This window comes from Oncorhynchus gorbuscha, linkage group LG13 (genome assembly GCF_021184085.1).
Source record: "Oncorhynchus gorbuscha isolate QuinsamMale2020 ecotype Even-year linkage group LG13, OgorEven_v1.0, whole genome shotgun sequence".
NCBI classification, from domain to species: Eukaryota; Metazoa; Chordata; class Actinopteri; order Salmoniformes; family Salmonidae; genus Oncorhynchus; species Oncorhynchus gorbuscha.
The window spans coordinates 63,173,479-63,193,693 of NC_060185.1; the positions used below are offsets into that span (position 1 = coordinate 63,173,479).

Consider the following 20,215-nt stretch of genomic DNA (forward strand, 5'->3'; position numbering starts at 1 on the left):
CCAGACTGACTGCTTCTAACACAGTTACCACTATCACTGGACAGAGTTACACTAATAGGTAGAGAACCTACTGCCTTACAAACTGTTCATGTCCCTAAGCTACTACTACACTAAACAGAAATATACACGCAACATGTAAAGTGTTGGTCCCATGTTTCATGAGCTGAAATGACAGATTCCCAAAATGTTCCATACGCATAAAAAGCGTATTTCTCTCAGATTTTGTGCACAAATTTGTTTGCATCCTTGTTAGTGAGCATTTCTCTTTTGTCAAGATAATTTATCCACCTGACCGATGTGGCATATCAAGAAGATGATTAAACAGCATGATCATTACACCTTGTGCTGGGGAAAATAAAAGGCCACTCTAAAATGTGCAGTTTGGTCACACAGCACAATGCCACAAATGTCTCAACTTTTGAAGGAGCATGCAATTGGCATGCTGACTGCAGGAATGTCCACCAAAGCTGTTGCCAGAGAATTGAATGTTAATTTCTCTACCATAAGCCACCTCCAATGTTGTTTTAGAGAATTCCGCAGTACGTCCAACCAGCCTCACAACCGCAGACCACGTGTATGGCGTTGTGTGGGCAAGCAGTTTGCCGATGTCAACATGGTGGCGGCGGGGTTACGATATGAGCAGGCATAAACTACGGACAACGAACACCATTGCATTTTATCGTTGGCAATTTGAATGCACAGAGATACTGCAACAAGGTGCTAAGGCCCATTGTCGTGCCATTCATCTGCCGCCATCACCTCATGTTTCAGCATGATATTGCACGGCCCCATGTCACAAGGATCTGTACACAATTCCTGGAAGCTGAAAATGTCCCAGTTCTTCCATGGCCAGCATGTTCCCCAGACATATCACCCATTGAGCATGTTTGGGATGCTCTGGATTGATATGTACGACAGCGTGTTCCAGTTCCCGCCAATAACCAGCAACTTTGCAGAGCCATCGAAGAGGAGTGGGACAATGTTCCACTGGCCACAATCAATAGCCTGATCAACTCTATGTGAAGGAGACGTGTCATGCTGCATGAGACAAATGGTGGTCCCACCAGATACTGACTGGTTTCCTGATCCACGCCCCTACCTTTAAAAAAAAAATGGTGTCTCTGACCAACAGATGCATATCTGGATCCTAGTCATGTGAAATCCATAGATTAGGGCCTAATTAATGTATTACAGTTGACTAATTTACTTGGTCATGTATACTGACCTTCCTGTCCAGGTCTCCCTTGAAAAAGAGACTCTGGGACTCAATGGGCTTTTCCTGGTTAAATATATAAATATATTTTTTAAATAACTCAGTATACATGTCGCCTTTATATTTTTGTTCAGTTTACATGAAAACAATATTATTTGTACAGACGACGGCAGAGAATTGTATGGACTGAGGATTTATCTCAGTCCATATCTGATCTTTATCTGATAAAGAAGGACGATCACAGAGTCAAAGCTCTGGACACACACACAAGAGGAAAAGGCGCTAATCGCTGGGACATGAACATCTGGGCTCCATCCCAGTGTGCGTCCCGAGTCCGACCCGGAAAAGAAAGCACATCTGGCTTCAGTGGATGAATGAGAGGATAACTCTTTGAGCACTGGCCATAATCTGATGAATGAGAGGACATTCATCGGGAGGATTCTTCCCGCTGAAAAACACACACACACACACACACACACACACACACACACACACACACACACACACACACACACACACACACACACACACACACACACACACACACACACACACACACACACACACACACACACACACACACACACACAAACCTTCCACTGGCATGGTTCTCACACAGGCCGGGCCCCACCTGGTGCTGTGTGTCGTGTGAGGAAGTTACTGTTTCCAAACGCAAACACACACCCATACACACCAAAAATACACTCGCTCACACCCACACCTCTTGGCATTGACAGAACTGAGGCTAGACTGCACCTGGTGCTCTGTCTGAAAGAGGAAGTCCTAACAGTCTCCCAACCCACATCCCCACACACCAACTCCCACACAATATTCTCCCGACTATCACAATAAATGCTTTTCAGTTCCATTGTCCTCCTAAGCCATTCAGATGATGACACTGGGGGGGGGGGCAGATTATCATGAATCCTAATCCTGAAAGCTATACGGATCCTAGAGACAGAGTCGACAATGCAGGACCCGCAAGGAGGATAAGTCCAGGACCGGAGTCAAAATGAGAGACGAAAACAAGGGGAAAGGCTTTTGGTGAGATTTATACTGACACACTGGACCCCACTGAGTCACAGTCACACGCCACGTGATCCTGTAGATGACTCCGGGACGGGTTTCACCGAGCCGTGCGGGCCGATTGGCAGCGTGTGCTGCTTCTTCATCCGCGAGAACGGAGTATTTACAAAACGCTCCCACATCTAGTTGTTGCACGTGACCACGCCGACCTGTAACCCGATCTCATAGTTTCATTTCGCGAACTTGTCGCAATTGGATGATAACCCATTCGTTCTGTGTGGTTACAGAGTTAACTCCGAAAGGTTACAGGGTTCAGACAGAAACGACTCGAAGGGTTAAGTTTGGGAATTCCCTCCAAGTGGTTAAGGTATAGGGCTAATGGCTTGGCGAATGCTTTAAACAAAAAACAATTCAAAAACAATCCGCGGCTTCCATTAAGTATCATTCCAGTACTCTCCTTGCTCGCTCGAGAACTGAACTGCCGCGGCGCGCTGGTCTAAAGCAGCGCGCTCTGGCTCTGAGCCTGCCGAGGTTTGAGCCAAGCGCTTGTGCCATCTTTTGTTTTTGGGGAGTGCCCGACGAAGGCACCTGTCCGACGTCCTCAGGACCTTTACAAACGTCCAAAACCAACGTCTCTTTCTTGCGACCAGCGTGTGCGCAGACCCTGACATACAGATCTAGCCACATAATGTAAATGCGACCGCACACACATACCCTCAATGTGGGGGTTTGTACTACACACTCAGTACTACACGCTCACAACTACACACTCCGACGGTTCCATGTACAAAAGGCCTTTGAGGAGGAACTACACACTGCTGTTGAAATGATAGGAGACGTCACTCTGTTTGCCACAATTGGACCCTGGGGACATAGGGCCTTGCTAAGATTACATCTTGCTGTAGGGCTTGGAGCGCCTGACTACACTGTATACACACACGCTGATTGTGTCCCCTCTGTGGCGCTAGTCCATTAGAGGCCAATCTGTCTGTCACTGCGGCACACGTGCGTAATGTGATTCCCTCACTGTCTTTCTCTCTTTCCCTCCATCCTTCTCGCCCTCCCTCTATCGTTGCTGTACTACACGTGTCACTGGAGCAGGGGGACAGATGGTACCCTAACGACCATGGTGTGTAGAGAGAGAGAGCATCAGCTGAATATAGCAGCTGTTTGTTGTTTTAATATGAACAGATACAGTGTGCGAAATTGACCAGAGAGGGAGGGAGAAGAGAGAGAAAGAGAGGGGGGGAGAAGAGAGAGAAAGAGAGGGGGAGAAGAGAAAGAAAGAGAGGGGGAGAAGAGAGAGAAAGAGAGGGGGAGTGAAAGAGAGTGAAAAGAGAGAGAGAGACAGAGAGAGAGAGAGAGAGAGAGAGGGAGGGAGAAGAGAGAGAAAGAGGGGGAGAAGAGAGAGAAAGAGAGGGGGGAAGAGAGAGAAAGAGAGGGGGGGAGAGAGAGAGAGAAAGAGAGGGGGAACAGAGAGAAAGAGAGGGGGAGAAGAGAGAGAAAGAGAGGGGGAGAAAGAGAGAGAAAGAGAGGGAGGGAGAAGAGAGAGAAAGAGAGGGGGGAGAAGAGAGAGAAAAAGAGGGGGAGAAGAGAGAGAAAGAGAGGGGGAGAAGAGAGAGAAAGAGAGGGGGGAGAGAGAGAGAAAGAGAGGGGGGAGAAGAGAGAGAAAGAGAGGGGGAGAAGAGAGAGAAAGAGAGGGGGAGTGAAAGAGAGTGAAAGAGAGAGAGAGAGAGAGAGAGAGAGAGAGAGAGGGAGGGAGAAGAGAGAGAAAGAGGGGGAGAAGAGAGAGAAAGAGAGGGGGGAAGAGAGAGAAAGAGAGGGGGGAGAAGAGAGAGAAAGAGAGGGGGGAACAGAGAGAAAGAGAGGGGGAGAAGAGAGAGAAAGAGAGGGGGAGAAGAGAGAGAAAGAGAGGGAGGGAGAAGAGAGAGAAAGAGAGGGGGAGAAGAGAGAGAAAGAGAGGGGGAGAAGAGAGAGAAAGAGAGGGGGAGAAGAGAGAGAAAGAAAGAGAGGGGGAGAAGAGAGAGAAAGAGAGGGAGGGAGAAGAGAGAGAAAGAGAGGGGGAGAAGAGAGAGAAAGAGAGGGGGGAAAGAGAGGTGGGGAGAAGAGAGAGAAAGAGAGGGGGAGAAGAGAGAGAAAGAGAGGGGGAGAAGAGAGAGAAAGAGAGGGGAGAGAAGAGAGAGAAAGAGAGGGGGAGAAGAGAGAGAAAGAGAGGGGGAAGAGAGAGAAAGAGAGGTGGGGAGAAGAGAGAGAAAGAGAGGGGAGGAGAAGAGAGAGAAAGAGAGGGAGGGAGAAGAGAGAGAGAAAGAGAGGGGGAGAAGAGAGAGAGAAAGAGAGGGGGAGAAGAGAGAGAAAGAGAGGGGGAGAAGAGAGAGAAAGAGAGGGGGAGAAAGAGAGAGAGAGAGAGAGAGAGAGAGAGAGAGAGAGAGAGAGAGAGAGACACACAGAGAGAGAGATAGACAGAGAGAGAGAGAGACAGAGAGAGAGAGACACAGAGAGAGAGATAGACAGAGAGAGAGAGATAGACAGAGAGAGAGAGACACAGAGAGAGATAGACAGAGAGAGAGAGATAGACAGAGAGAGATAGACAGTGAGAGAGAGATAGACAGAGAGAGAGAGATAGACAGAGAGAGAGAGAGAGACAGAGAGAGAGTCATGATGACCATGACAGTCACGAAAGGAAAAACAGACCAATAGAAAATCAGATAACCAGGAAAACACCCGTGCTCTCCCATCATGAGATATAAGCTGTGTAATTCACCAGAGACGCATAGCCTAGACAAGAGGCATTATGACAAACTAAACTAGCACACTACCCACTGCCCTCTTCCTGTAGGGACTTTACCAAAACTATAATCACTAGCTGGGCTAAAGGAAAAAGGGATTAAACAAATGAAAAAGGAGAAAGAGGCCACTGAGTCTCTCTACATGAATCATCAAAACTAGAGCACTGGCAGCCATCTTGGAAATGAAGATATACACAGTTAGTCAGTGAACAGGGAGGGGTCCTCTGCATGTACTGCATGTGGACAGTCAGAACATAACTTTTCATCCACACCCCGGAACACAGAGTGAAATGGTATTTCCTAACAAGTGCTCTGGGAATGAGGTTTGGGAATGTTTGACTAGAGCTGCAGCCACAGGCACACAGACAGCCACACAGGGTGAGGTCACGGTTGGCCATGTGACTCAGACATGGCATGGAACCAATCAAGGTTCAGAGGACAACAGGAAGTGAGGTCGCGTGCTGACCCCTGGAATTCCTTTTTTTTTTCAGCCACCGCTTTACTCTTTGACCCATTCCCCCTTTTCTCTCTTTCCTTCCCTCTGTTCCATCCTCCCCCTTCCTCACACCCCCTCCTCTTTTCCACCCCCCTCTCTCTTCCTCGCTCTCTGTCATCCGGTCCCCCTCCACTTCCTATCTCACTATGCTATTACTCTAAGCTCTGGTATCTTTTTTCATCTGTCGTTACTCTCCTCCTCTCCATCTGTCAAAACCACCCCATTCCCTCTTCCCCTCTACCCCTCTCTGCACTCCTATCCATCCATTCCCTCTCTCCCTCTTTCTCTTGTAGAACATTGCTTCCCTGCTGATCTCGTTTAGTAATTGGAAGTCCGAGAGAGCGAGGGAGACTGCATCTCCTATTAAATATTAAAGCAATCCTCCTCTCCTTCATTTCCTCCCCTCACTGGCTAGCAGGGTGACACAGTTATATGAGCTATCTACGATACCACACACATCATGAAGAGAGGGTTGAGGGTCAACAACACTAGGCTTTAGGATAAATACTGAATTGCTACGTGACTTAGTCAGTCTAGGTCAGCAGGCTCAATTGGGTAAGCTAAGTCAATAAAAACCAGGATCTTAGGATAAAACCTTCAATGTCAATGCTTATAACCTAGTACTTACAGACCTATGTCATTGGTCAAGTGATTTTCACAATACTCGATTGGCCAGTATCCCGCCTCCTCCCCCCAGCGCCCTCACCTCAATGGCTGAGTTCATTAGGTGCTTCCTGTTGAGTGTCATGCTGAGGGTGTTGTTGTGACTCATCATGGGCGTCTTGACAAACACAAAGTCACTTCGGCTGGAGATGGTGGAGTAGCAGGGTCTGTAGGTCCGTGTTCCTGGGGGGTCCTGAGCTCCTCCCACCACCTCCATGTAACGGATGGGTCCGTCTGTGTTGAGCTGCAGGTGGAGGTCCTTGCTGGGTCTCTGATGGTGGGCCCTGCTGGGCCGGTGGCGGCTGTAGCAGCAGCCTGTCCCTCCGAGGTCGCTGCGGTGGCGGAGGCATCGCACCATGAGGATGAGGAAGGTGAGGAAGAACACGGCCGAGACACAGGCCAGCGAGATGATGAGGTACAGGGTGATGTCAGGCATGCCGGTGCGACGCGTCACAGACGTCTTCCGGTGGTCCGTGGCGGCGTCGCTGGTGCCCTTCTCCTCCACGGTCACTGTGATGGCCACAGTGGTGGAGAGAGTGGGCTCGCCGTTGTCCTGCACGACCACGATGATGTCATAGGCGGAGCCGCCCTCCTCCTCGGCTAGTTTGCGGGCGGTGCGGAGCTCCCCAGTGTGGGGGCCGATGCGGAAGAGACCAGCGTGTGGCCCTGGGGCGATGGAGTAGAACAGCCAAGCGTTATGTCCACTATCAGGGTCCACCCCTACTAGTTTATTAATGAGATGACCCGGCCCAGCCGACTGGGGTACACTCAGCAGCAGCCCCATGTCCTGGGGAAAGGGCGGATATATGATGAGGGGCGCGTTGTCGTTAAGATCCACTACGAACACATGCACGGTGACGTTGGCAGTCCGGGGTGGCGCCCCGGCGTCTCGGGCCTGCACCTCGATACGGAAGGCATTGAGGGTCTCATGGTCTAGGGTGCGCATGCTGTAGATATGTCCAGTCTCTGGGTTGATGTAGACATAGGAGGAAATGAGGGAGCCCTGAACCATGCTGGGCAGGATGGAGAAGGAGACACGGGCATTGTCCCCTGTGTCCGGGTCAGAGGCCGTCACCATGGTGATGGGGGTGCTGAGATCGTTGTTCTCTGGGACGTCCACTGAATAGGAGGGCTGGGAGAATGAAGGAGCGTTGTCGTTCACATCTGATAGCTTGACCACGAAGGTCGTCCGCGACGACAGGGGAGGGGAGCCCGCGTCGGTCGCCATGATGACCACAGTGTACTCTGCCATGGTCTCTCGGTCCAGGTTGCCATCCGTGACGAGATTGTAGTGCTCACCAAAGGCAGAGTTGAGTTTGAAGGGCAGGCCGGACAGGACCTTTAATGTCACCTCCCCATTCTTACCAGAGTCCAGGTCCTTTGCACTGATGAGGGCGATGACTGTACCAGGAGCTGCGTCCTCTCTGATGGGACTGGTCAGTGACGTCAACGTTACCTCTGGAGAATTGTCATTCACATCAGTGACGTCAACTATAATGTTACAGGAACCCTCCATGGCGGGGGTTCCACCATCCCTGGCCTGCACGGTGATGTGATATTCATTCGCTGTCTCATAGTCCACCTGGCCATTTACACGGATCTCCCCGGTTTTAGAATCCACGCTGAATAGCTTGAGCACCCGGTCCTGCGTGTATTTACTAAACAGGAAGGAGATCTGCCCATTCTGACCGTAATCCGCATCGGTCGCGTTCAGTTTCGTTACTAAAGTGCCCGGTTCAACATTCTCCAAAATGCTAACTTTTTTCACCGGGTCTTCAAAGACGGGCGCATTGTCATTGACATCCAGAATTTTTATGAGTAAAAGAGTGGATCCCGACTTCTCCGGCTTTCCCCCGTCTACCGCAGTGAGCAACAGGCGAAACGAGGCCTGCGTCTCCCTATCCAAAGCCTTCTCTAAAACTAATTCCGGGAACTTACTCCCGTCACTTTTCGTTTCCACATTCAAAACAAAGCAGTCGTTGGGTGCTAGGTGATAAGTGCGCAGAGAGTTGATACCCACATCTGGGTCGTGCGCACTCTCCAGTCGGAACCGGGTGCCCGGTGCGGCCGCCTCTGATATCTCCAAGGAAATATTCTTAGTGGAAAACTGCGGCGCATTGTCATTCGCATCCACAATATCCACAAGAACCCGATGTATTGCTAAAGGGTTCTCAAGTACAATCTCAAGATGTAGTGAACACGTTGAACTTAATTCGCACATGTGTTCCCTGTCAATTGTCTGTCTAATAACCAAATCCCCAGTCGCATGGTTTACCTCGAAGTACTGAGCGTTAGATTCCGAGATCACCCGCAATTTTCTCTGAATTATCCTCTGAGCCGTGAGGCCCAAATCCTTAGCGATATTCCCGACCACAGCCCCGGGTCTTAGCTCCTCCAAAATAGAGTAGCTGAGTTGCGCGGTCGCGCCTGTAAAGCACGCCAGAGAAAACCATAGACTCAGCACTCGCCACCCTCCGTAGCCTTTCCTCTGTCTGGATTCCATTATGAGGGATCCGCGGGGTCCGGGGGATGGAAAATGTTCAAAGTTAATATTTTACCGTAACTCATCTATAGTCTCGGGAAAACGACGCTACAAGGCTGTCGGTAAACACTTCCGTTTAAGAAAAAGTGCGGTGGGAAGTTTAGAAGTTATCATGACGCCCTAATTCTATACGGAAAATAAAGAGGAAAAGTAAAACTCCATGAAGGATCCGCTAAAACTCTCCACACTCGTCTCCTCTGCTCTGCTCCTCTCTGGGGCGGGGACACAAACACCCGTTTCCTATTGGCGGAGAAGCCGGGTCTCGCTCCCCACACAGAACTCTCTCACAAAGCAGAGAGTGAGTGAAAACTTAAGAGGCACTCATTTTGGATTTACCATCAAGGTAGAGACATGTTACACGCTAAAGACATTACCTTTAGAGCAAAACAACTCAGAATTCACGACGACGAGGCCATGGAACCTATAAAATAATAACATTTTTAAAAAGCGACTTATGCCATTTCCAAGCGCTTAATGCACAGACCGGCACAACGGGTGGGTATAAAACCACAAGAGTAAGTATGAACTTGTTACTATGTTTTGTCAATGAACAGAACTACTTACATTGAATATAAGCAAAGTTACGCAAAGTAACTGATGGACTCATGATCAAATTGCAATGATGGACGTAGCCGCAAGGCGGCATGGTTATCAAATGATTTACTTTCCAGAGGTGTTGATAACGCTTGAACCATGTGCCATGATGTAAACCACAGATTGGGTCTTGGCAAGGAGGCAGCGATGCCATTGATAACCAACATAACAACCTTTGGCCTACTTCCATCTCTTTGTATGTATTAGGCCTGCTTACACAGATCATGAATGACACGTGAACTTATCACGTTTGATCCCGTGCAATGTCTACCTATTGACAAAATACGTTAATGAGAAAGTATAAAGCTATGATATAGGCCTAAAGAAATCCGTATTGTTCACTGGTACGCCAACGAAGTAATCGTTTGACTGATGTAAATTCCATATTTGGATAAACCTACATGTGATTACTGTTATGAATAGACAAATGTACTTCACATTAAAAAAAAATGATGAGCTGTTGATAAGTGTGAACCGTTCATCCTTTTTTCTGAACTACTTTGCAAACATTTATTCACCTGCAGATCCAGATATCATCCATTCTCATAGGCTACAACATTAAGGTGAATGTCGATACGCATAAGAGTGTTCTGGTGCTAATATTAGGCTGACATTCTATCTAATACCACAGCATTGTTGAATACTCATGTCTGATTGCCTAGAAGGGCATTCCAGAATGGACATTATAACCAGACAACGGGACAGTTGTGGAAAAGATATCTGGACAGTTGCGAAATATTTCGGGACAACTTGCAATCATGACGCAATATGTGCCGACACGTGCCAAACGTTCTAGCTGCAAAGTGACAACAACACAAACCGAAATTGGATACATTGTAAACCCAGGTCCAACAAGGAAACATGTAGGTAGTTAATTAGCATTGATTTGTTTTTTGCAGAAAAAACTATGTTTTGGTACATCTGATGAACTAATGTGATGAGTGATGAACATGAATTTCTCCGTTCCCCTGCCACAGATATCTGAAGTGTTGAGGGTAGTGTGTAATTGGCATGCTGACTGCAGGAATGTCCACCAGAGATGTTGCCAGAGAATTGAATGTTCATTTCTCTACCATAATCCAATAATCACCTCTAATGTTGTTATAGAGAATTTGGCAGTACGTCCAACCGGGTCTCACAACCTCAGACCACGTGTAACCATTTCCAGCCCAGGACCTCCACATCCACCTGCGGGATCATCTGAGACCCGCCACCCTGACAGCTGATGAAACTGTGGGTTTGCACAACTGAAGAACTTCTGCACAAACGGTCAGAAACCGTCTCAGGGAAGCTCATCTGCATACTCGTCATTCTCACCAGGGTCTTAACCAGACTGCAGTTCGGCTTTGTAACCGGCTTCAGTGGGTAAATGCTCACCTCCGATGGCATGCTGGAGATGTGTGCTCTTCACGGAATAAATCCCAGGTTCAACTGGCAGACAGTGTGTATGGTGTTGTATGGGTGAGCAGTTTGCTGATGTCAATGCTGTGAACAGAGTACCCCATGGTGCCGGTGGGGTTATGGAACGGACAAGCATAAGCTATTGACAATGAACACAATTGTATTTTATTGGTGGCAATTTGAATGCACAGAGCTACTGTGACGAGATGCTGTACTCTACAAATGAAGGATTCAACAAGGGTTCTTCTAAGATCCTCAAAGTTCTATGAATAACCTATTTTCAGTACTTTTCAGCACAGAAAATAGCCCCCAAAAAATGTATTCCAAGACCACCATGGGAGGTGGGGCTCATCGAGGAATCTCTTTAGTTGGTGGGGTTTCTTGCAAGAACCTAACTTTCCCAACTGAAACATTTGGATTTGAATTTGAAAGGACAGCAGGTGCAGGCAATTAACCGAAAAAAAAAATGTAAAGATCCCCTCAATTAAAGGTAAGTTTTGGTCCCTTGTGTGAAATCAATCAATATTGTTTTATGATGAAACCCGTCTATCGTTTCATATTTGTGCAAATCTTTCTAAAAAAAACAACAGAAAATGGACACAATTCATTGGATATCAATCAACAAAGAGGTGAGAATATGTAGGCTTCAAGAATAATGTTGAAGACTAGCTGTATTGGATGCAGGTGTCTGAACGGCTCACTTTTGTGTCTACAGGTATACCGACGAGGAGGCATACAAAGGTATATCAATTGCTCTTGGTGTGTTATGCAGAGCCCACTTACCACCCGCCTCCCTTACCTCTTCAATGAATACCCCATAGGCTTCTACATTATGGACAAGGTATGTGTAAGAATACTGTCGTGTGCATGTTTTGTTAGTCATCTGTACAATGACTATTTTGGGGATTCACAGACTTGACCCTCTCTACACTGATGAATATAACAGGAGACCCTGTTCGATCACCGTTCACTGGAAAAATCATTCTGGCGATGGATACTGTCACGTTCTGACCTTAGTTCCTTTTTTTATGTCTCTATTTTTTGGTTTGGTCAGGGCGTGAGTTGGGGTGGGCATTCTCTGTTTTTGTTCTATGTTTTGTATTTCTGTGTCTGGCCTGGTATGGTTCCCAATCAGAGGCAGCTGTCTATCATTGTCTCTGATTGAGAACCATACTTAGGTAACCTGTGTTTGTGGGTAGTTGTTTCCTGTTTTGTGTTTTGTCACCTGATAGGACTGTTTCGTATTTTCACCTTTGTTATTTTGTGTTCAGGTTAATAAAGTTAACATGGACACGTACCATGCTGCATTTTGGTCCGATCCTTCATATTCCTCATCAGACGAGGACGAGAATCGCCACAGATACGGAGAACACTAACACCAACACGCCAGAGGATATACCCATTATACTTGGGGCTCTGCTGGGAGTTTATCATATTTGGATGTTTTAATTCTGCTTTGCCACTAAAATCATAATAAACACTGACAACTAAAATATTGGGTCATTGTTGTTATTGTTATGCGTATAATAATATTGTAGGTGGGGGAGGGGTTAGTTAAAACATTTAGCTTATTCAAAAGGTTCTTTGAGGAACCATTAAAATGGGTTATTCAAAGAACTTATAGGGGATCCCCACAGTGTAAATTTCTCCAAAAGCGTTTGATTTTTACAGTGTAAGGCTCACTGTCGTGCCATTCATCTGCCGCAGTAACCTCATGTTTCTGCATGATGATGCACGGCCCCATGTCGCAAGGATCTGTACACATTTCCTAGTAGCTGAAAATGTCCCACTTCTTCCATGGCCTGCATACTCACCAGATTTGTCACCCATTGAGCATGTTTGGGATGCTCTGGATTGACATGTTTGACAGCGTGTTCCAGTTCCCACCAATATCCAGCAGCTTCACACAGACATTGAAGAGGAGTGGGACAACACTCCACAGGCCACAATCAACAGCCTGATCAACTCTATGTGAAGGAGATGTGTCACGCTGGATGGGGCAAGTGGTGGTCACCCCAGATACTGACTGGTTTTCTGATCCACACCACTACCTTTTTTTAAGGTATCTGTGACCAACAGATGCATATCTGTATTCCCAGTCATCTGAAATCCATAGATTAGGGCTGAATTTATTTATTTAAATTGACTGATTTCTTTATATATATGAACTGTCCGTCAGTAAAATCTTTGAAATTGTTGCACGTTGTGTTTATATTTTTGTTCAGTGTATTTATAGCTTGTAGCCTTTTGTTTGATATGCTCCGCCTCGTCCTGCTGCGCCAGCAATTATTTCCAAGGCAGTATAGGCTACAGAGCGTTTATCTTGTACATAAGCTGCACCCTGATACTTTAAACGTCTCGAGGTGGGTTGGTCTCCACTCACTGATGATGACATAGCCTATAGGAAAACTAAACTCTGAATCCTCATGATAGGACGTCATATTAAAGGCACTAGAGTCAGGAATCATAATCGTGTCAATGGTACAGCTCACCGCTCACCTGCTGGCTCTCAAAGGTCCAGGCGCTGTCGGGTAAAGACGCGTCTAGGACGTTGATCATCTCCTTAAAGTCAGTGGTGCTGCTGGGCTTAACGAAGGTGAAATCACTGAACTCTGACATGGGAGAGAGACAGGACCTGAAGGACTGACTCTGAGACAACATGTCCCCCCCCAGGACCTCCACGTACTTAATCGGCCCATCAGTGTTGAGCTGAATCTGCAGGTTTCTGTTGGGGTTCTTGTAGCCGTCCATGTCGTCCCGTCTCATGCAGCAACTACCGCTGCTCCTGCTGTTTCTAACGCACTTGACTGCTAAGATGATGAAGGTCACCATAGACAGGACGGACACCGAGGCCAGAGAGAGAATCAAATACAGGGTGATTCTCCCGCTTTTCTTGCTAGGCTCTGGCGCTTTCTGCCGAGGATCCAAGATGGGTTCATGGAGCCTGTCCTCTACCAGTATGGTCAGTGTGACCGTGGCGGACTGGACCGGCACCCCGTCATCCTGTATCTCTATAAGCAGCCTCTGAGAGGAGTCGTCCTGTTCGGACACAGCGTGTTTAGTCCTCACCTCCCCCGTGTAAAGATTGACACTGAACAGAGACGTGTCTGTGGCCTCCACCAGTTTATATGAGATCCAGGCGTTATGGCCCGAGTCTGCGTCCACAGCCGTTACCTTAGTAACCAGGTGGCCTGCTTTAGCGGAGCGGGGCATCTTCTGGTGAGAGAGTGAGCCCAGGGCAGTGGAGGGGTAAATAACAGCGGGGGCATTGTCGTTCTGGTCCAGGATAAAAACATGGACAGTGGCGTTGCTGCTCAGAGAAGGAGAGCCGTGGTCCTTGGCCTGCACCAGAATCTGAAAAACCTTTAGTTTCTCATAATCAAACGAGTGCATGCTGTAGATACTGCCATTATCAGTGTTCATGTACACATAGGAGGATACAGAAACGTCCTGCGCTTTGGAGTCTAGGATGGAGTAGGAAATCTTGGCATTATCTCCGAAATCCAGGTCAGATGCAGATACTGAGGATAGCAAGGATCCTGGTGGTCCATTCTCTTTTAAATATACATTGTAGGAAGGCTGAGTGAATTTAGGGGGGTTGTCGTTGATATCAATGATGCTGACTGGTATAGTTTTCTTGGTAGTCAGGGGAGGGGAGCCTGAATCCGTGGCTGTTATCTCAATATTATACTCTGAGAAGCTCTCTCGGTCTAAAACACCGCTGGTGACAAGGGCGTAATTATTAGAAAAGGACGGTTTGAGACTGAAAGGATGGCCTTTTGTAAGTTCTAACGTTACTTTACCGTTATTCCCGGAGTCTAGGTCCCGGGCACCGATCAAAGCCACTACCGTGCCACGAGGAGCGTCCTCGCGCACCGGGCTCGGTTTGGAGGTGAGGACAATTTCTGGAGGGTTGTCGTTTAGGTCTATTACTTCCACCAGCACGCTACAGTGTCCTTCCATCTCCGGAATACCTTCATCTTTAGCAGCTACATCAATTTCATAATTTGCAGCGCTTTCAGAATCTAATTCACCTTTCAAAAACATTTCCCCCGTAACTGGATTAATATGAAATGTGGAAAGCACGGACTCGGGTGTACGCTCACCAAATGTATATTTTACCTCACCATTTTGTCCTTCGTCATTATCCGTCGCTTTAAGTTTAACCATGAAGGTACCCGTTGGACTATTTTCGTTAATGGACACTTTATATACATTGTTTTCAAATAGGGGAACGTTGTCGTTGTTGTCAAGTACTATGATAGTTATCTGTGAAGTCCCGGATCTGACGGGATTGCCTCCGTCTAAAGCTGTTAACAGCAGATGATGGACAGCTTTTTTCTCTCTATCAAGTGCTCTCTCTATGACCAGTTCGGGGAGTTTTCTTCCATTACGAAGCTCGTTTACTTTTAAACTAAAACAGTCATCTTTACTAATAGTATAGGATTTGAGCGAATTGCTTCCAACGTCTGGGTCATCTGCGCTCTCCAGGGGAAAACGCACGCCCGCAACTGTCGATTCTGCTATTTTCAATGTGAGCTCCGTTGTTAAGAAACTAGGTGAATTGTCATTTATGTCGCGTATTTCGACCTCAATACGGTGCAACTGTAACGGGTTTTCAATGACAACCTGCAGAGGTAAAACGCAGCTGGCGCTTTGTCCGCATAACGTCTCTCTGTCTATTCTCTCATTGACGATCAGCTCGCCCTTCCCCGCATCCACACTGAAATACTGCTTACCAGCCTCAGAAGCGACACGCAGCTTACGGTCAAAAATCTCAGAGAGTCCCAACCCCAGATCTTTAGCTAGTTTTCCTACCACAGAGCCCTGTTTCAGTTCCTCCGGGATGGTGTAGCGAGTCTGGCTGTCTACTGTACTCCACAAGAGAATGACATTATGCCACCAAAGAGCCAGCCATCTACAGTCTCTGTATCCCATTCTCTTTGTCATCCCTGATCCGTTATAATACAATTCCCATTGAAATACTGTCCAGAACGAAGAGCTTCATATCAAAAGACATCCCCAGTGTGTATATTCCATTTAGCATGTTTCCATACATTTTGTATAACAAAAAATAATGTTGTGTTGAGATTGTATTCTATCTCCGTGTATGTGAGCGCATCACTCTCTCTCTCTCTCTCTCTCTCTCTCTCTCTCTCTCTCTCTCTCTCTCTCTCTCTCTCTCTCTCTCTCTCTCTCTCTCTCTCTCTCTCTCTCTCTCTCTCTCTCTCTCTCTCTCTCTCTCGCAGCTCTGAGTATTGTAAGTGTTAGGTGCTGAGGCTGGGGGGGGGGGGGGGGTAGATCTCTTTGTACATTTCTGTATGCTATTGGTGCACAGCGTGTGTCTCTAGCATCCAATAAGGGGCTCACATAATATTTCTCTTAAAGCCACAGCAGTCAGACGAAACGTAGAGGTCTTTCTGATGCGCCATAACACAGAGAGCGGCTACAAAGACTGTTTTCCAATACACAATCACTTTGTTAATATTGTCTCGTTGGAAATATATTATGGGCAGCCCATATCCTGTAGTTAAAAATAGGTACAAGTGTAAGACATGTTTCAAAATATAGTCTCCCATTGCGCACAGATATCATGCAAAATACTGCCATTCTAGAAGAGGCTGTGGAAGAAACACATTTTTGAGATTATAGTTTGCATAAAATATCGATTGAGCTTCAGGCGATCTGAAAAAATATGTATTTTACAGCAATTGTATAAGAATCTCTGTCTGCCCTCCTACACACAAAAACCACACAGTTCATTCAGCCGGGTCCCTGTCCATGGTGCTGAAACCCATACGCGTCCACGAGCCAGTCAGAAAGACATAGAATGACGCGACACAGCAACTATAGTAACAAGATTACACAATAGCTCTCTAATGGTTACAATCATCAGGGGAGAATAATGAATTAAATATTTCGAATATTATAGAATTTTATAAATCTGAAGGGAAGCAACATTGCAGCATTTGGTTAAATAGGGAAAATATTCGAATTGGAAAAAGTACCGTTTGAATTCAAAGTTTCACTGCGACTTCAATGGTAAAAATATTCATTATTTATTTACAGACTATTGTGTCAGACATAGTCTAAAGGATAAGCTACCATAATATTAATATCTTCAGTAAATGAAAACATTGCCAAAAGAACAAGGTATAGAGTTGTGGAATGTTGAAACACAAAAATACACGCATGTTGTTTGTGTGTTAATATCAAACGTCATAAAACCGTTTCCATCCAACAATCAAATTCGTCACAATGCTACAGTTCACTTCTCACCTGCTGGCTCTCAAAGGTCCAGGCGTTGTCGGGTAAAGACGCGTCTAGGACGTTGATCATCTCCTTAAAGTCAGTGGTGCTGCTGGGCTTAACGAAGGTGAAATCACTGAACTCTGACATGGGAGAGAGACATGACCTGAAGGACTGACTCTGAGACAACATATCCCCTCCCAGGACCTCCACGTACTTAATCGGCCCATCAGTGTTGAGCTGAATCTGCAGGTTTCTGTTGGGGTTCTTGTTGCCGTCAAAGTCGTCCCATCTCATGCAGCAACTACCGCTGCTCCTGCTGTTTCTAACACACTTGACTGCTAAGATGACAAAAGTCACCAGCGACAGCACGGACACCGAGGCCAGAGAGAGAATCAAATACAGGGTGATTCTCCCGCTTTTCTTGCTAGGCTCTGGCGCTTTCTGACGAAGGTCCAAGATGGGTTCATGGAGCCCGTCCTCTACCTGTATGGCCAATGTGACTGTGGCGGACTGGACTGGCACCCCGTCATCCTGTATCTCTATAAGCAGCCTCTGAGAGGAGTCGTCCTGTTCGGACACAGCGCGTTTAGTCCTCACCTCCCCCGTGTAAAGATTAACACTGAACAGAGACGCGTCTGTGGCCTCCGCCAGTTTATATGAAATCCAGGCGTTATGGCCCGAGTCTGCGTCCACTGCGGTTACCTTAGTAACCAGGTAGCCTGCTTTAGCGAAGCGGGGCATCTTCTGGTGAGAGAGCGAGCCCAGGGCAGCGGAGGGGTAAATAACAGCGGGGGCATTGTCGTTCTGGTCCAGGATAAAAACATGGACAGTGACGTTGCTGCTCAGAGAGGGAGAGCCGTGGTCCTTGGCCTGCACCAGAATCTGAAACACCTTTAGTTTCTCATAGTCAAACGAGTGCATGCTGTAGATACTGCCGTTATCAGTGTTCATGTACACATAGGAGGATACAGAAACGTCCTGCGCTTTGGAGTCTAGGATGGAGTAGGAGATCTTGGCATTATCTCCGAAATCCAGGTCAGATGCAGATACTGAGGATAGCATGGATCCTGGTAGTCCATTCTCTTTTAAATATACATTATAGAAGGGCTGAGAGAATTTAGGGGGGGTTGTCGTTGACATCAATGATAGTGACTGGTATAGTTTTCTTGGTAGTCAGGGGAGGGGAGCCCGAATCAGTGGCTGTTATCTCAATATTATACTCTGAGAAACTCTCTTTGTCTAAAACACCACTTGTGACCAGTGCGTAATTATTAGAAAAGGAAGGTTTCAGACTAAAAGGATAACCGCGTGGGAGCTGTAACGTCACTTTACCGTTATTACCGGAGTCTAGGTCCCGGGCACTGATCAAAGCTACTACCGTGCCACTCGGTGCATCCTCACGCAGAGGACTTGGTTTGGAGGTTAAAATTATTTCGGGAGAGTTGTCATTTACATCTGCTACATCTACCTGCACACTACAATGTCCCTCCATTCTAGGGCTACCTTTGTCTTTCGCACTGATGTCAATTTCATAATTTGCAGCGCTCTCAAAATCTAATTGCCCTTTTAAAATGATTTTTCCTGTTAGAAAATCAATCTCAAAAACAGATAGCACCGAGTCTGACGTATGGACACCGAACGAATATTCTATCTGTCCATTCTGTCCGTCATCGGCGTCGGTTGCTCTAGGATGAACTATGAAAGTGCCCTCTGCGCTTTTCTCACTTACAGAAACTTTATACACTGCATTTTCAAAAACGGGCACATTATCGTTTACATCGAGAACTGTAATAGTTATCTGCGAGGTTCCGGATCTCACTGGGTTGCCCCCGTCTACAACTGTCAACAATAGATGATGGACAGTTTTTTTCTCTCGGTCCAGAGCTTTGGTCAAGACTAGTTCTGGTACCTTTCTGCCGCCAGAGAGTTCTTTTACCTTTAAAGTAAAACATTCATCTTTACTAAGAATGTATGACTTTAGAGAATTACTCCCCACATCTGGGTCTTGTGCGCTTTCCAAGGGAAAACGTACACCTGCCGCAGTTGTTTCAGCTATCTCTAACGGGTGTTGTTTGGAAGGGGGAAACTTGGAGAATTATCATTTATATCTTGTATTTCAACCTCAACACGATACAGTTGTAACGGGTTCTCAATGACAACCTGCAGAGGTAAAACGCAGCTGGCGCTTTGTCCGCATAACGTCTCTCTGTCTATTCTCTCATTGACGATCAGCTCGCCCTTCCCCGCATCCACGCTAAAATACTGCTTACCAGCCTCAGAGGCGACACGCAGTTTACGGTCAAAAAACTCAGATAGTCCCAGACCCAGATCTTTGGCTAGATTTCCTACCACAGAGCCCTGTTTCAGTTCCTCCGAGATGGTGTAGCGAGTCTGTCCGTCTATTGTACTCCACAAGAGAACGAAATGATGCCACCAAAGAGCCAGCCATCTCCAGTCTCTGTATCCCATTCTCTTTGTCATCCCTGATCCGTTATAATACAATTCCAAAAATACTGTCCAGAACGAAGAGCTTTATATCAAAATGCATCTCCAGAACGCATATTCCATTTAGCATGTTTCTATAAATGTTGCATCACGGTAATGTTAAAGTTTTTAGATGATATTGTGTCTCCGTGTGTGTGAGCGCATCCCTTTCTCTTCTCCAGCTCTGAGTATTGTGAGGGTAACTGTGCTGAGGCTGGGGGGAGGGAGTAGATCTCTTTGTACAGTTCTGCGCACTATTGGTGCACAGCGTGCAGCTCTAGCATCCAATAAGGAGCCAACAGAATAGACTTCTTAAAGCCACAGCAGCCAGGCTCTGCTTAAAGCACTTTAACTGGCATAGAGAGAGGGAGTGGATTAAGTGACTGTATTTTTCATTTAAACAATAAGGCCCGAGTTGGTGTGGTATATGGCCAATATACCATGGCTAAGAATAGTTCTTATGTACGACGCAAAGGAGAGTACCTGGACACAGGTCTTAGCCGTGGCATATTGGCCATATATCACAACCCCCTGAGAAGCCTTAGTGCTATTATAAACTGCTTACCAACGTAACTAGAGCAGTAAAAATACATGTTTTGTCATATCCATGGTCCATGGTCTGATATACCACGGCTGTCAGCCAATCAGCATTGAGGGGTCGAACCACCCAGTTGATAATTTACAATATAGCATAGGGGAGAGTGGGGTAAGTTGAGCTGCCCTTGTTTCTAGGAAACCATACACAAAATGCATAATTC

At 46.7% G+C, this 20,215-nt stretch overlaps 2 protein-coding genes across 25 annotated transcripts in view; both read right to left on the minus strand.

The window, feature by feature from the left end:
• The window catches only part of LOC123993289 (protocadherin gamma-C5-like), a 185,703-nt gene that overhangs the window by 17,761 nt on the left and 147,727 nt on the right, over positions 1-20,215 (minus strand). For 2 of the 24 annotated variants that reach the window (XM_046295244.1, XM_046295243.1), the window contains exon 1: positions 6,228-8,942. The exons of 21 other annotated variants lie outside the window; for them this stretch is intronic. In XM_046295244.1, coding sequence (XP_046151200.1) covers positions 6,228-8,687 — 2,460 coding nt within the window. In that variant the 5' untranslated portion in view covers positions 8,688-8,942. Of the gene's footprint in view, positions 1-6,227; positions 8,943-13,220; positions 15,847-20,215 lie in introns of those variants that run through there. One more of the 24 variants, XM_046295245.1, reaches the window with a different exon arrangement.
• Positions 18,077-19,625, minus strand: LOC123993293 (protocadherin gamma-C5-like). The gene is given in 2 exon segments (XM_046295264.1): positions 18,077-19,053; positions 19,056-19,625. Coding segments are annotated over 2 exon segments (1,362 nt in total). The 5' UTR covers positions 19,455-19,625; the 3' UTR covers positions 18,077-18,090.